We start from the raw sequence: 16,973 nt of genomic DNA on the forward strand, positions 1-16,973 counted from the left end.
GCGACGGGGCCTGCGCGTGCGCGCCGGGCCCTGCTCCGCCCCGGGGGCGGGGCCTGCCGGGCGGGGCGGCACCGCCTCCTCGCCCTGACGGTGCGCGCGCGGGAGCGGAGCTTGCGGACCGTGGCGGAGGGAGGCGCGAGGTGAGGGGCGGCGGGCGCTGAGGGGCGGCGGGCGCTGAGGGGCGGCGGGCGCTGCCCTGCTCTGCCTCGCCCTGGAGGAGCTCGGGTGAGGGGCGGCGGGCGCTGAGGGGCGGTGGGCAGTGGGCGCTGCCCTGCCCTGCCTTGCCTCCCCTCGCCTTGGAAGAGCTCGGGTGAGGGGCGCCGGGCGCTGAGGGGCGCCGGGCGCTGCCCTACCTCGCCTCTCGGCAGCTCGGGGTCCCTCTGCGCGGCTGTAACGAGCCGGGGCTGAGACGAGGGGGCCGGGAGGGGCGCTGGGGAAGAGTTTATCCTTTACAGCCGCGCAGACGGACCCCCCGAGCTGGGGTGTTCGGCCGAGGTCGGGCGGTGCTGGTGAGGAGGGAGCGGGCCGGAGGGGCCGCGGGCGGTGCCGGGGAGGTGAGGCCAGCGCGGGGCCTGGTGGTCGTGTGGGCCGCCGTGGGACCCCCGAGCGGGGGCCCTCCCCACAGCGGGCGAGGCGGCCGCTTCTGAACACGCTCTGGTGGAAAACTCCAGCAGCGCTGTTGAACCCGGGGGGTGAGGAACGTCACCGACCAGCTCCTGAGGAAAATCTGGACTCCTCCAAGGCTGAGTCCTGCCTGTGTGGGAGTGCTCAGCCCCGAGGGGAACGCTGCGGGAAAGATCATACGTGAAATATTTCTGTGCTTGGTCCATATGTTAAAACATAATGGAGCTGTAGCCATCTGCATAACTCTGCTTCGTTTCTTAGTAGCTGTGAGAAACTTTCCTCCTCTCTTCGCCTGCTTCTGAGAAATAGTTGGGTGACAGATAAGTCTCACAAATGAAAAGAATGTTCTTATGTGTTCCAGCAGGATCTAGTTTTGTTTGGCATTGAAAATCGCTCGTGGAGGATGGTTAAGCAGGAATCAATGACATCAGCTGTCAGGAAACACTCTTGGAAGGAAGAGTTGCTATCAGAGCAATCTTGCATGATGATAAAGGGCTCACGGATAACCTCTTAAGTAGTTGAATAATTCATCGGTCGCAGACCAGTATACATGTTGCAGATACTGGAATTTATTTTTAGTGTGATATTTCACTTGAGAAACATGTTATCCAGTTTTTATTTTATGTGAGTAACCAGGGTGCCGGATTGTTATCACTTAAGTTCAGCTTCATGAAAAAGGACACCAAATGGCTTCAATGTTCAACATCTGTACTCTGTCCCTCCCGTTAGGAATTCTTTCTCAGAAACCACCTCTTCCTTATTGAAATGATTGCTGGGATGGAGGGGGGCAGGAAGTAACTCGGTAACTCTTAACCAGTGAAGTAGTCACTCTGAGCTAAAAAGCTGCATCTTTGCAAACCTAAATGAGGTTGCAATTTGTGTACGTATACAGATATACAGTAGCTTTGAGAAGCAGATCCTAGAAATCATCCCCAATTTGAAACAACTTTACCTTCTGCCTGGCACAAAAAGTAGGGCTCCCTTGGTCTGACGCTGGGCAGTTTGTTTTGACTCAAGATGGCTCTTTGCTGGGAGGAACAGACTGAAGGGTGCTGCATGCTGAAGCAGTTTGGTGTCATTTCACATGATGCTGAACTTGCTGACAAAAATCCGCTTGGAAGATGGAAAGAATCAGGCAGTGATAGTTTCAAATCTGTAGAATAAAAGTGGTAATGAGCTAGCTAGAGAAAAGGTGACTATGGGCTTAGGGAGTGGGAACAGATACTTTTTGATTAGGGGTAGGGGAGGGTCTAGAAAGGGGACTTGTGGTCTCCTCACTTACAGATACCAGCATATGCTGACATTTTTATGTTGTCACAGTAAAAACCTTGATCTCTTCAACTCATGCAAGTCAGTGTGATAGGACTGTGGACGAGTCTCTGTCTGTCAAGAGACTTTTACGTAGAGGTGTTGGATGAGAAATTTTTAAAAAAACCTTTTAGGAAAAATATTTTTTGCGCCTATTTTGTATTTTACATGCAGCTGCACATGAAAATTTTATATTGGCAACAGAAGGTAAAATGACTGAGTTTGCAAGCATCCAGATGAAAGAGGAGGAGGAAAAGATTCATGTTGAAACTGTTGGCTCTTTACAGAACGCTCAAGCCTGAACGGAAATGGTGAGGGGAAGGAGGCTTGAGAAAAAAAAAAAAATACATGAGTTTGGGGGTTTTTTAGCTTTGAAAAAAACTGTTTCCTGTACAGAGCAAGATGACCTTGAGCAGGGTGTTTGGTTTGGTTCCGGAAACGCTGTGAACCTTCCAGGCTTCAGAATGGTTTGTCGCACATCTGGTGCCTTCAGCCCCCCACGTTCGTGTTGCTCGCATTTATTGTCTGGCCACGTTCGTAGGAACAATGGTAGCTGAAAATTCTGCCCCTCGTTAGTACAGAAGAGTCAAATGCTTGCACCCTGTGAAGGAATTGACACTGTTTCGGAATCTGGACATCCAGTCAGGAATGCTGCTCTTTTAATTACAACAGTGGATATTACGCTGATTTGTTGCCTTTTTTTTTTCTTGTACAATTTTTAATAAACTGAAAAAACTTTGTTTTTCCAGATTTGTTCCCGTCCTTTCCTAAAAATGTCCAAGGTAAGAATAACATTTCTGTCTTCCAATGTAACAATGTGAAACAGATAATTTGTTTTTAAATATTAATCTTCATGGATAAAATGTGCAACTTACGTTGTGTTTGATGTATGCTTTACTAACAGTCCATAAGAGAGAATTCACATTTAGAAGACATGATATTGAAATATTGAGTGATGTAAAGCATACATTGAATTAGTCTCCTGCAAGTATAAACCTCTGCAGTTAACTAATACTCTTGGAAGGATTTAATTTTGGTCATGGAGTTGTGTATAAGCTCCCTGGTGCATCTTCATTGAAACTTCCATTGTGCTACTTTGTTTTGAGCAGGAATCATTTCAGGAAATTATGTTCTTAGATCTAATTTCTTCATTTACTAATAGAACCAAGTGATTTTTCAGTAAAATCCTTCATTAAAAGGCTTGGTGGTAACCTACAATATTATTGGCATGCTGGGATTCACCTAATTCTTGGCCCCCAGGATTTGGTATGATGTGTAAAACATCTCTGTTGGCTTATTGGAGTGAAATGAATGATAAAAGGTGCTTGAGTAATGTGTTTGAAGAGGAAAACTAAGAGACCTAAAGATTTCTCTGCCATGTTTGTAGTAGTGGGCATTCCAAACCCTACTGTGTAAATTCCCCTTCCCCCCACTTGGAGAGCTCTCTGAAGAGCACTTGCAGCAGAAAACTGTCACTTCATGAGCTGCTCAGGGTTTTCCTTTTGAACGTGCTAGAAGTGGATTAGAAATGGTCATCTTTTGATTCAAGTCCATACAAATTGGACTCAAGCTTTTTTATTTTAACTGTGTGTGAAGACACAGTTTGAAGTGTGGAATCAGTGACTGCACTTCGTACTTTGTCACACTTTGATAAATTATTGTTTGGGATTTTGTTTCCTTTCTACTTAAGGCGATCTTGGCTGGAGAGCTGAATAAATGAAATTTTTTTTTATGCTGTAGGTCATTGTTGTTTTCTGTACTTCTAAGTGAAACTGTTGAATAGTAGGAACCTCTGAGTGGTTTCCCCTCCATATGTCAGGCAGCTTCAAACCCTTGGAAATAAACAAGGAAGGCAGTTATACAAATAAATATGTCTTATTATTGTCTTCTTTTATTTCATTTTTAGCAACAGCCTGCTCAGTTTACCAATCCAGAAACTCCTGGCTATGTTGGATTTGCAAACCTTCCCAATCAGGTTCACCGAAAGTCTGTGAAAAAGGGGTTTGAATTTACTCTTATGGTGGTTGGTAAGGAAACATTTTATAGTCTTTCTCAAAATTGCTCACGGGGAATTTGAAGTTAAAATGAATTTTACTTCCACTATTGTAAGACTCCAGCTTGCACCAGGAACTCTCCTGTACTTTCTTTTATAATTCTTTAATTTTATTTTTTATAGTTTATTAATTCCTGCAGCAGTTGTTTTCCACACTACAAACTATGTTTGAATACATTAATAAGTTTGTGGGCAAAGAAATTCTGTTATGCACTCCAGTAATTATTTCTTCCTTCTTTTTCTCCTGTCTTACAATTTTCAAGCATTCCATTTAAAACGTAGTTTTAAACTGGTTTTGCATTTGAATGCAGTCTCTATTCATTTCCACGTTTTTATTAAGAGACTAGTATTAAGGAGAACATTCTATTTAAAATGTTGTTTATGTTTCTGTAGTTCAAAACAATCTGAACTCTGATCTTTCCACCCCTTCTAAATACTCTTGTAAAAGAAAGACTGAGAGTCGGTTTTGATGTGAGCTGTTACTTTTTATACGGATCGTGATTTTCTGTTAGCAGTTTTAATTTACAGTGCAATTCTGTTTGATAATTAAGAGTCTGTGTTGGTATCTGAAATGGAAAGTGTCTGCAGAAATATCTTGGTCCTTTGAGAAGTCGGTTGCTGTTCTTCAAAGTTCTGTGGACTCCCAAATCAGACTTGGATGTCTTCTCTGTCTCTCCTGTTGGGCGCTGTAACTTCTGAGTTTTGGTGTTTGAACTCTGCCATTCTCGCTTTTAAATAGGCTTTTGCAAAAAGTACCCTAATAGAATTAGGCTCTTTATTGCCTGGCACTACAAGAAGTAAATCCCATTTGTGTGTTAGACTTGTCCAAGAGAGATCACAGTGGGAATGAGCAGGAGGGGTGAGATAGTACAGGGTAGGAGGTGTTTAAGTTCTTAATTGCTTTGTATTCCAGTAGTTACAGGGAGAGTCTGTATTCTCAAACCTTTCATTAGTTTTGCCAAATGACTGCCCTAGCACTGCTTTTATCCTGTCTTTTGTACTTTGTTGTTGGACAGACTTGGCCCTTATCTTTGGCTTCCTAGAATTTTGTCATAGTTGTTCACTGTATCTTTCCCTGGATTAGCTTTGGATGATACCATAAAGGATGTCTTATAAAATCTAAGGGTAAAGCCAAACTATAAGCAGCTGTTTCAAATTATGGTATCTACTGTAACTCTTCAGAATTTACTGCTCAGTGAGCCTAGAAACCTGAAAGTTGTGAGAAAGAAAAAATGTGCTTTCTCTGCTGCAGCTAAACTTAATTTCCAGATTTCTTTGAGACTAATTGCGCACAGTGCCATGTAAAAGGGTCCTGGCAGAAAACAATGTAAAATTATATAGACCAACAGTTGTTTCTAGCCCCTTGTAAAATAGAAATAGAGGGGAAATAACATCGTGTCAGAGTATCAGAAAGGCAATTAATCCACCCATGTCAGAGTAAAATGGAACCTTACAGTCGTTGCCTGCCAAAATTTTGAGGGATAAATGAAAACTACAAAAACAGAACTTGGAAAAAAAGTCATTTCATTGAAAATTTGGAGCGGTATTTTAAGATACACTAGCAGAGGGAGGCAGCTGATGTAAGATAAACTGTGCTTTAAATTGTTGATTATTTCAGCAGTTTGGAATGTGAATTCTTCCCCTTCAAATATGCACAGGGTTTAAGTATGTTCTCTTGTGGGATGTGTCACAGTGAACTATCACTCTTCATTGAGTTGCCATCCTTCTTCATTTCTGAGCATGACAATACTTCTTTAAAAGCTGTCTGCACCGACAGAGTCCTGATCAATGATTTTTCTTTTTCGCACTTTTTTTTCCTGCTTTTTACTGTGGTGTCTGAAAATACGAGCTGGATTTGGCTGCTTGGCTGTGTTGCTCCCAAAGAAATCCAAATCACTTGTATTTATTAACAGTTTTGTGTTCATTCCCATTGTTAAGCTATGACTTCATCTAAATAGTTATTTCACTTGAGAGTCACTAAACTACTGTAGCCAGTATAATCCTTGACAGCAACTATGAAAACTGATTTGGTTAATGTATAATATTTACCCAAACTGAAAGTATGGTATGTGGCACTGGATGAAATCATACTTTTTTTTTGGTTTTGCTGAAATGATTCCATGTGACTGTTGAGTTCCTCTGGGTGCATGTCTCCACTGGTGAAGGCTGCACTGGTACAGTCTGATTTCCAGAGCTGCATTCTGTGAGGCATTAAAAACTGGCACCTCCTACTCCAATATTTGCTTAAAAACGATTTCCATCTTTTTTTTTTTTTTCTTTTGTTCAGTTATTTTAGTCAGACTCCTATTGCAGAACAGTCTGCCTTACTTAGAGATTACGTGGCCCACCATTTTTAACATCTAATTTTCCTAATTAATTCTATCGACACCTGAAATAAAGCTAAAATTCTAGAAAAGGATCCTTTCAGTGAATTCAGGGACCGAGCACTTCAAGAGGCTGCTCTTTTTTATGCTGTGAACATTTGTTCTGATTAAGATCTTGATCTTGAACTAATTAGTTGGCCTTTGAACTTTTTCCTCGTGGCTTAGTCAGTAGCCCTAGAACCAAAATCTATTTGTGGTCCAATATGGTAATGCCCAAATTCATCAGTGTGAAAAGAATGCTCAGTGATCGTGGCATATTTCTCTTTCCTTGGGTTCTTGTTTGCCATATTAGCATAAAAAGCAGAAATAAATCCTCATTTATGATGTCTGGGTCTACAGACAATGCCTTTTTCATTGTTTAAATTGATGATATAGCCTAGGCAAGATCTAGTTTCTCACTGGGTATGATCTTTCACGTTCTGGAGTGATAAGAGAAAACCATGCCTTAAAAAATCAGGAGATATGAAATGGGAAATATTAAGTTTAAGTTGATCAGATCTCCACTTGACTAGCAGACTTAATTACAAATCATCAGTGAAAGCTCAGGGAAAGTGCATTATAAAGCAGAGATGTAAAAATTGTTATTCAACCTTTTTGTGCAAACTTCTCCAGTGCAAAATTGTAAATTGTAAAATTTTAATTTGAAAGAAACATGAAAAAAATGTATAGTCAGATAATACTGTCTGGATACAGTCGAAATTATCTATGTAAATATTTTGAATTTATCTTTGTATTGAACTGCAGGTGAATCTGGATTGGGAAAATCTACATTAATAAACAGCCTCTTCTTGACAGATCTCTACCCAGAAAGGATAATCCCAGGAGCTGCTGGTAAACACACCTTCCTTCTAGTTTCTCTGTGCTTGATGATTTTTGGAGTTGAATGCTTTAATCTTGGGAATTTGATAACAATCAGCAGTGATTCCTAGCTGTAACAGTTTCTAATGTATTTCCTGAACCTTGAACTGTGTCACAGAATTGGTTTCCTCTGCACCCAATGTCTGTGGGATATTTATTATTTAGTCCTTGGGTGTATTCTATTAGCACCTAGAAAGTTGATCCCTTCTTTTGCTTAAAGAAAGTCACTGTGTCACAGAAAGATAAACAGTCAGAAGCTTTATTTAGTTTTTAATCAATTGCAATTTTAAACATATGAATTGTTTATACCTGCTTGGAACTTGCATCCTAATTTCTTTGCTTTGGGTTAGTATTTAGTGAATGTGAACTTCACCTCCTGTTCTTCTTCTTCTTGTCCTTTTTTTATACTGTTAACCAAGGCATACAATTATCCAACAAAAGAGAATATTGTAAGAAAATAGAGGAAGATGCTGTTTTTTCCCCCTTTGGTAGTTGTTGAATTACTTCCTTTTTAATAGTTTAGCTGATGATTACTAGCTGATGATTACTTATCACATTCAGCCTTAGGAAAAAAAATCCATTACATATAATTTCACGTTGTTCTCCAATTACCTACAATTTTGTCTCAGTCCCCTTTGCCTTAGTTTCTCCAGTATATTAAAGAAAAGTGTGAAGTCTCATACTTAACAACATCTGAAGAATTTATGTATTGAGTCTTGCTGTCACCAGGGCCTTGGAATGTAATCCATGGAATAATATTTATGTGGCTGTATCTGCCAGTTAGCCTTTGGAGCTTGTCTCAAAATGCCGTGGCCTCCCAAACCCGGTTCTGAACCGTGCCGTTTGTTGTCTCTCAGATAAGATCGAACGCACCGTGCAGATCGAGGCCTCGACGGTTGAAATCGAAGAGAGAGGCGTGAAACTGCGACTGACGGTGGTGGATACCCCGGGATACGGGGATGCCATCAACTGCCGAGACTGGTGTGTGCACAGGGAATTCATTTTGCTCTGTTTGTGCAGGCAGACATACATTTCATATATGTCCCTGAAGCGCTGAATATGAGGTGTGATTTTTTTTTTTTTTTTTTGTGGTTTTTAGAAAACCGTGCTTTCGAATTTTGAGGAAGCTCGACTTCAGTGGTATGGATTAATTCAAGTACGTGTAAAAACAAAGCTTGAAATAAATTTTGTGACACACACGTTTGTTTTTTTTTTTTCCCGGTCGACTTTCTTAAGCTTGAAAGAGCTTTAAGTGAAAAGTGACCTTGACTTAACCTGTAGTCACAAAGTAATGGGACACAAGAATTTCAACAGTGCTCTGAGAAAGCAAATCATCTAGTCTTTACTGTGAACAAAAATCCACCTTTAGATCTTGCCCACGTTCACCTGAGCATTCTCAGATTCTGTGCTTCATTTTTAAGTGCTTTTCATCATCTTTGGTTTTGATTGTTTGCTTTGAAGGTTTTTTTTTTTTTACAAATTTACATTGTAGTAAATGCTGAGAAATAATCTTGAGATGACTGGCAATCAGTTTCCAAAGGTAATCCCTTTCCCTACATCTCTCAGGCCTCTGAACCTCAAGGTAGGAACTGTGTAATCTCAGGCCCTGTAGTAACAGAACAGGGGGCAACAGTTTGAACCTGAAAGAAGAGGGAAGAAATGTTTCACAGTGGTGATGTTGAGACACTGGCACAGGTTGCCCAGAGAAGCTGTGGCTGCCCCCTCCCTGGAAGTGTTCATTTTGGAAAGAGCTTGGAGCACCCCAGACTAGTGGAAGGTGTCCCTGTTTGAAACTGGATGATCTTTAAAGGTCCCTTCCAACTCAAACCGTTCTATGATTTTAAATCAATTTGGGACAAGAACCTTAAATTATCTGGAACGTGTGTGATCGATGCTAATCAAAATATAAATACTAACCCAAGAGAATTTTTTTGCAGAACTGAAGTTGTGTTACATATATGTATATTTTATCTTACAATATATATTAAAAAAGTACACATAGTATCTTGTTATTCTAGAATTCAACTAAAAGTTTTAAGATATGTGTGCTTCTCCTTTTCCAGTCCTACAGAATCAATAAATGAATTTTTTTTCCATCAGAAGGTTGGCTCATCAGCAGGATGTCTTGTTGTTATGATATTACCTTTGAAACAGCTCCGCAGTGATTGACCATTTGGTGATTTCTCAAATCCATATTTATTTTGCAGTTTTAAGACCATAATCGCTTACATTGACGAGCAGTTTGAGCGGTACCTGCACGATGAGAGTGGTTTGAACAGGAGGCACATCATAGATAACCGGGTTCATTGCTGCTTCTATTTCATTTCACCATTTGGTCATGGGTAGGTGTTTGTCATTTTTTTTTTTTACATTACTTTATTTCAGGGACTTTGTTCGTGCCTGTTGACTTAGATTTTCAGAATCAGGTTGCCATCACTTAAGGAAGTGCTATAACTGCTGGCATTAGTTGAATGTGTTCTTTCTCTCTGTGTAGAGAGAGATATTTATTTGGTGTGAACGTAAATTGTAATTTAGAGTAAAAATAAATAAAACTTTTTTCCGTATTTTGATTTTAGCCTTAAGCCTCTGGATGTTGAGTTTATGAAGGCCATACACAACAAAGTAAATATTGTACCAGTGATTGCAAAAGCTGATACTCTTTCTCTGAAAGAGCGAGAGAGACTAAAGAAAAGGGTGAGTGTTTTTCTGGCTTGCAGAAATGTGTTGTCCTTTGATTGTAGCAGTATGGTGACTGAAGAGAGGGTCACTCATTAAACTTACTCTGCCCTAGCTGTGTAAAATATAATCTCCTGCACAGTGTAACATCATTTAATACGTAGTTTGATATCTTGTAAATTATTTTATTATGTATTTAACTGAGAAATTGTCCTTAGAATGTTGCTTGCAAAATGGCAGATTGGCTACATTTACAATTACATTATGACTGCATTTTGAAACTCTGGAAAAATACTTAGATACATTTGCTGATGGTAATTGTTCTCTTACCTGTTTAATCAGTCCCAAAGCAGAGACTGCATCTAGAATATGTGTGTGTGTGTATATATATATATATATATATATGTATATATATATATATGTATATTTTTTTTAATTATTTTTTTTACCCAGTCAGAATTCTGATGGTTGAAAAATGAGATTTTCTGAGATGTTTCTGATTTTGGGGTTGTTTTTCTTCCCCTGTGTCACTCTTCTTCTAAAACATTCCAGTTCTTTCTTCCAGAGGCAAGAGCTCTTAACACATTCAGTCTTGCAGGACTTGATGCCATATTTGCTGGAGGGAGAGCAGGAGAGCAAAGGCTGGAGGAGTCAACAAACCATCATGAGTTAATAAGAGATATGAAGTTTAGAAAGGAGGGTTAGAATTAACTTTCCAAAAGGCATGCTTGATCCAGTCTTAGCTCTTATATTTAAAACTTTATCTGTGATTTTTTTTTCAGTTATTCTGAAAATCCTTATAGCTATCTTACCTGATTTGGAATAAAAAGGCATAGACTTTACTAGAAATACTTATTGTGCTAGAATTCTGCAGAAATAAAGATTGTTTTATTGTTTTTTAAAGAGCAAAATTTGGGTTTATGGCAAATGGATTCCAGCTGCAGATGCCATTCTTGGCAGTCATGAAGAGAGAAAAAAGTATTTGTTGTGTCTGTAGCTCAGCTAGCTTTTTAAACACTCCCACCTCTACCACCCAAGTAGTAATTCAGAGGTAAGAGCAAGGAGGTTTAGGCTGTGGCTTCTGAGTCAGTGCTTTTATTATTACAAAAAAAAGAAAAAAAGACAGTGTTTATGTGAACACTATTGTTTGTCTGAAAGTCTGTAGCAAGTAGTTATTGAATATCCTGAAGAAATATGGTGTTTAAAAACAAATCCTTGTCGAGTAATTTGGATCAGTAAGATAGATCCAGATTTTTTAAGAGACTGTAGTAAGTAATTTTACGTTAAGATCTAAAAATACTGACTCTACATGTATATTATCTGGATTTCTTACATTACAAATCTCAGATTCTGGATGAAATAGAAGAGCACGGCATCAAGATTTATCACCTGCCTGATGCTGAATCAGATGAGGATGAAGATTTTAAAGAGCAGACCAGACTCCTAAAGGTGTGACTGGCTTCACAGGTTACATATGTGAATAATATATTGTATTTCTTCAGACTGCTCAGATGGCTTTAGAACAAGACCTGAGATGAGACCTGGAGTGAGTCACTGTGTCTCTGTGCTCAGGCTTCCCTAGCTGGAAGATGATGGCAACAATTACATTTATTTTTTTTAACACCTCCAAATTAAAAGAATTACCAACTTATTACCATAGTACGCAGTCCTGAGCCGAACAAGAGTTGTTCTTGGAGTTGTTTGTCCTTGTTCATTATTAGTAACTTCTGCACTTTTGGCTTTCAGGCCAGCATCCCATTTTGTGTAGTGGGATCCAATCAACTCATTGAAGCCAAAGGTAAAAAAGTTAGAGGTCGGCTCTACCCATGGGGTGTAGTTGAAGTGGAGAATCCGGAGCATAATGACTTCCTGAAGCTAAGGACCATGTTAATGTAAGTTAGAAAACTCCAATTAAATGGTGGCTTAAAAAACAATCACTGAGGTGCTCAAGCACTGTATTGGGAGTTTGAATCCTTGTGGAATCCTTGGAGACATTCAGAATTTGGCTGGGGGAGGCCATGAGCAGCCCTGACCTGGCTGAGCTAGGCCTAGTCAGGGATTGAGCCACGTAGGCCCAATAGGTTCTCTCCAATCTGAATTGCTCAGTGATTCTGTGAAAATAGTCTTTTGTCTAATTCTTTTGTGGAATGCAGTGTTGTAGCACCATTCAAACCCCCAGGAACATAAAACACCTTGTTTGAGGCCTTGTGCTTATTTCAGTGTATCTATAGATAGATACATCTGCAAAGGGGGAGATTTCAAAAGTCCACTGGTTGTTTTTTCACAGGCTTTGCTACTCTGTTTCTCCTGCCCAGCTTCAAAGGACTCCCCATGAGGACAGCTTCAGTCAGGGCAGCCTCGGGGCTGAGGTGGCCCCTTTACTGCACCGATTTAACTGAAATTACCTTGTAAATTAGTATTTTAAGAGGGTGTGCATGCTAAGCACATTAAGCTGAGGCAGTGCTGAATGTGAGAGTTGGTTAAGCAAGCTGATGTGACACAGGGATGTTTCATCTTTTAATTACTTTTCTTCCTCCAGCACCCATATGCAAGACCTTCAGGAGGTGACCCAGGACCTTCACTATGAGAACTTCCGCTCTGAAAGGCTCAAACGAGGCGGCAGGTTGTTGGCTCATGTCTCTCTACATGCTGTTCCTTCCTCTTCTGAATTTATTTTTTGGTCTCCCTGTGTCTCACCTATCGTTTCATTGCTAAGATTTGTTAGATCCAGGGCAGCTCTGTAGCTCCAGGAAGCACCAAATTCAATCGTCCAGCTTACAATGAGTGTAAGGAAAAGTGTTTAGTAAATCCAAAGAGACAGTTGTGGCATTGAAAAGGAACAGTTAGATCTGTGCTTTGGTCTGAGACATGAACACAGCTGGATTGGAATGCTGGAGGTACATAAGTAGGATGGATGTCTATGATAAACATTGTCTAAAAAAACCCTGCAAGTTAGGTCAGGGCTGATATATTTAAAAGAGTGGATTTTTTTTTTTTTTCAGAATTAACAACTGGAATATTTGGACTGTGTCTTTAAAAAAAAGATATTTGAGTTCTTTTGTAGTGCTTTCTTAAACGTGACGTGTATAAATCATTTTCTTTACATAGAAAATGTAAAGCCCCTTTCAGTCACAGGGCTGTCAGCCCTATTTTGAGCTGGGATGAGTAGGGCACGGCTTTCCTGGTAAGAGAGAAGGGCAGAACACCCCATTTTTAACTGCAGTAGCAGGATTTGTAAAGTTGAGTTGGTGAGTTTTGTGGAAAACCGGGTGTTTCCTGGTTTAGATGTTTCAGCTGCATCTCTTACTGCAGCCACTAGAGGGTTCCGAATCGCACATTTCGGGGGCTTTGGTGCATTTTGCAAAACTTTTGCCATCCTGCTGTTGACAGAGGTTTTGTCACATGCCTGGGCAGTTTTCAGCCAAAGGAGTTTGTCTCTGCCTGTAGCATTGGCCTACAAGTCCAATTTTGCCCTTCAGGCAAGATGAAATGCTCTTCTCTCCTGGCTTTTAGATCCTGACTTCTGAAGTTCAAGGTAAAAACCCCCAGATTTCCCAGTTCTGGTGCTTGTTATCCAACAGATGTGTAGGAAGGCCTTAGAAGTATTGATACCTAAGGTCATCCAGAGTTAAAACAATTTTTAAAATTTTTAGAGGATTTAAAATTGCCTCTGCCAGTGACCTGTGGCAAGAGGTTGCTGTTAAGTTGGGGTATGTGAAACTAAAACATGTTTTGGTGTCTTGTCTAGTGAAGTGGCCCATATACCTTTGTTTTCACATTTCTGAAATGGGTGTTAGAATTCAGTCAGGTTTACTATAAGTGAGGGTAGTTTGTGTGTGAGTTTATTTCAAGCTTGAAACTCCTGTCCTATAGGAGGGCTTGGCAGTAGGTGCTTGTTGCCTGTATTCATTAATGTTCCCAGAGGTTTTTGGGCACAGAGGATTTTTTGACAATCTGTTTAACCTCAAATGCAGAGTTTGTTCACTCTGCATTTTTGATGGCACTTGCTTGATTAGATCCATTAGATCTTCCCTGTTGTGACCTGGAGTAGGAGGAAGCTGTTAGCAAAGCAGTAGGTGATCTTGGATAGAGCTAGGTGGGAGTCAGTCGTTTCTCCCAGGTAACAAATGACAGAACAACAGGAAACGGCCTCAAATTGCACCAGGGAAGGTTTAAATTGGATATTAGGAAAAATTTCTTCACTGAAAGGATGATCAGGCATTGGCACAGGCTGCTCAGGGCAGTGGTGGAGTCAGCATCCCTGGAAGAGTTCAAAAGGTTTGTGGATGTGGCATTTGGGGACGTGGTTTAGTGGTGAACACGGTGCTGCATTAATGGTTGGACTTCATGATCTTAGAGGGGTTTCCCAACCTTAATGGTTTTATGTTTCTGACAATACTCATCTTATTTTAGGAAAATAGAAGATGAAGAAGTAAATAAAGACCAGATTCTGCTTGAGAAGGAAGCGGAAGTAAGATGACAGAATTTTGTATTCTTGTAATGGGGGAATTTTTGTTCTTGTATCACTGCTTTAGGTCAAATTATTTATATGGTCTTGGTAATTTGTAAAGGAAAAGGCAGTTATGTATATTTGCCAATATGAAGTTATGTAAGGGTCACTATGAAAACAGAATGCAAAGAGGTGTAGAGCAGTCTCAGGATAGGGATTTGTTGGAATAAGTGGAATCTGGTAAAACTCCATTCCATTATAGTGCTCAGCAAGGGATGTAACACACACTGTGTGGGCAAGGAGGAGCAATCTCACAAAACATGTAAAGGTTCTACAGTTAACAACTGCAGGCTGGGAAAAAGTTCAGCTCTGCAGCAAAGGAGGGAATGATGGCAGGAATGGTCAGGAATAAAGAATGAAACAGAAATTCTCATTCTGCCACTATGACAAATTCGTAATGGGTAACTAATGCTCTTTTTGTTGTATCCTTAACTCAAAAAGGGTATATCCAAGACTAGAAAAAGTGCAGTGAATAGCAAAAAGTGGGCAGAAAGGCTGAAGTGGAGACCTGAAGCAGGTCCTGTACAAGGGGAGATGAGGTTAGTGCTCTTGTTGAGAAGTAGATGCCAGAAAGGAAAGGGGCTTACATGATTATAGGTGGCAGGATGAATGGGAATCTACTGTACAAGCAAGAGGTCTTGGTTAATGGGATTAACAGGTGGCTGATTTAAAAAAGTTAAAGTTAAAAGAGATGCTTCTAAGATAGTCTGTAAATTATGGAACTCATTGGCATGGAATTTGTGCATAAGAAGATATTTTTGAGCAGATAAGCCCAAAAATGCTGAGAGACTGGAGACTTTGCTTTCTCCATGAATGTGCTCCCTAAATGCAAAGGTAGAATTTTTTGTTTTAGCAAGTTCCAAAGGGACAGATTCTGGAGTTTGAGAGTGTGTGTGGGTAAGTACTGGGAGTGGGCATCTACTGTTCAGGCTCTTCCATGTGCTTCCTAAGAGCCAGTATTGGAGAGAGGGCTGAGTTAGATGAGCTCCTTGACTTGCCCCAGCACAAGCAGATGCTCAGCTTTCTATTAGTGATCTTAGTGGTGACACAGGTCTCAAAAGATAAGCAGAGAGTAAAAATGAAAAGGGTTGTTGTTTCAAAGAACATGAAAAAAAGAATAGTATAATGTTCTACAGGTTTAACTTCATTGTTAAAATTAACTGTTTAGTTGGAGTTTACAGTGTAAGTGCAAAAAGGCAAAGGCACCCAAAATTGTTCCAGTGATGCTCACTTGCCACCTCTCAGAGCCGGGTACAATAAAAGGATTTAAGTATTGAATGTGCAACAGGGTTGAATTAATCTTAGTAGCTGAGTTACATAATTACTTTATGATTAAATGTTGCAATGCTCTAAAACTGACCTTCAACCAAGTTTAATCATGCTTATGTTTCCTTGGATGGTTTGCCTGTAGTACTTGCTTCCACCTAGTCATCACTAGCAAGGGAACTGGGGAGTAATCCTAACAATTTTCTTTTTTTTGGTGGCAAATACTGGTATAGTTTGGAGGGACACAAACAAGCTGCTTTTCTTCTGGTGCACTAAACTTTAGTAACTGTAAGTGTTTGTTCAGCACTTCAGCACCATCATTTTTATGCATTTAACTTCAGAGACTTCCATTCAGGAATGCTTAAAAAATCCTATCCCACAGTGCAATAACAAAGCCTGTTCACTTCAGTCAGTAAATGCCAACCTCCTCAGGGATGAAGAGCAGTAGAAGATACCATAACCCAAGGTCAGATAAAGAAAATGAGATCCCTCTCTCATATAAATAAATAATAGGTTGGTGACAGTGGAGAATTCTGTTCTGAGGGGAGATCAGTCTGCAGAATTCTGTGCTACTCTTGCAGCTGCGTCGCATGCAGGAGATGATTGCGAGAATGCAGGCGCAGATGCAGATGCAGATGCAGAGTGGAGAAGGTGACAGCAGTGCAGTTCACGGGCACCACGTGTAAAGACTTGGGTAAGGTGTTCAAACAGCCACTTGAAGGGCTTCTCCTTTAACTGTTCACTGGTGTGATTGGCATTAAGACGTTCTGGGAAAATGTTTGTGAGGTGAGTTTCCAGAGGTTTCAATTTCAGTTTTAATTTTTAAGGATATTAACTGCTGATTCACTGACAGTGAAATGGCTTGGAGTCGTTGTGGTGGTGTTGTGTGTATGTGTATATGCAAATTTTCCAGAAAGTCAATACAATATGTGCTGGTACGAACCATGGAAGAAGTCTTTGAAACAGTTTAAACAGGTGATTCTAAGCTCATGATGCAGTCGTTGTTTCCTTGTGACTTATAAAATATGTGCAGTTCTTTTGGGTCTCTAACTGTGAGAAGACAGCTGATCTGAAATTGTATTTTCCTGCCTTGTTTTTAGATGACTTTATCTCCTGACTCAAAGGAGACCTTCTGGAGTTGGATTGCAGTGGTGTTGGAGCAGAAAGGATGCCTCTTGCTCCCATGTGACTTGGAGTTTCCTGTAGAATTTAATGTGGGAATGTTCTGTGGTAACTCTTGTGAGATGTATTTTGTAACATGTAGTCACACAATATTTTATATATTATACACATT

General features: G+C 40.3%; 1 protein-coding gene across 3 annotated transcripts; it reads left to right on the top strand.

Moving 5' to 3' along the window:
* Positions 1–47: 47 nt before the first annotated feature.
* On the top strand, positions 48–16,967 carry SEPT2 (septin 2). 3 transcript variants are annotated; one of them, XM_017826265.1, is made up of 13 exons: positions 48–140; positions 2,682–2,714; positions 3,839–3,959; positions 7,114–7,200; positions 8,085–8,208; positions 9,435–9,569; positions 9,804–9,921; positions 11,251–11,352; positions 11,650–11,795; positions 12,443–12,526; positions 14,317–14,374; positions 16,261–16,373; positions 16,780–16,967. In XM_017826265.1, exons 2-12 carry the CDS (start codon positions 2,706–2,708, stop codon positions 16,363–16,365), a joined length of 1,089 nt encoding a protein of 362 aa, XP_017681754.1. In that variant the 5' UTR covers positions 48–140; positions 2,682–2,705; the 3' UTR covers positions 16,366–16,373; positions 16,780–16,967. The 3 variants fall into 3 exon arrangements, with proteins under 3 accessions (XP_017681754.1, XP_017681755.1, XP_017681756.1); XM_017826266.1 differs by lacking the exon at positions 48–140 and adding an exon at positions 151–225; XM_017826267.1 differs by lacking the exon at positions 48–140 and adding an exon at positions 452–509.
* Positions 16,968–16,973: the final 6 nt, after the last annotated feature.

The sequence above is a fragment of the Lepidothrix coronata genome, unplaced genomic scaffold (genome assembly GCF_001604755.1).
Source record: "Lepidothrix coronata isolate B3197 unplaced genomic scaffold, Lepidothrix_coronata-1.0 Scaffold125, whole genome shotgun sequence".
NCBI lineage: Eukaryota > Metazoa > Chordata > Aves > Passeriformes > Pipridae > Lepidothrix > Lepidothrix coronata.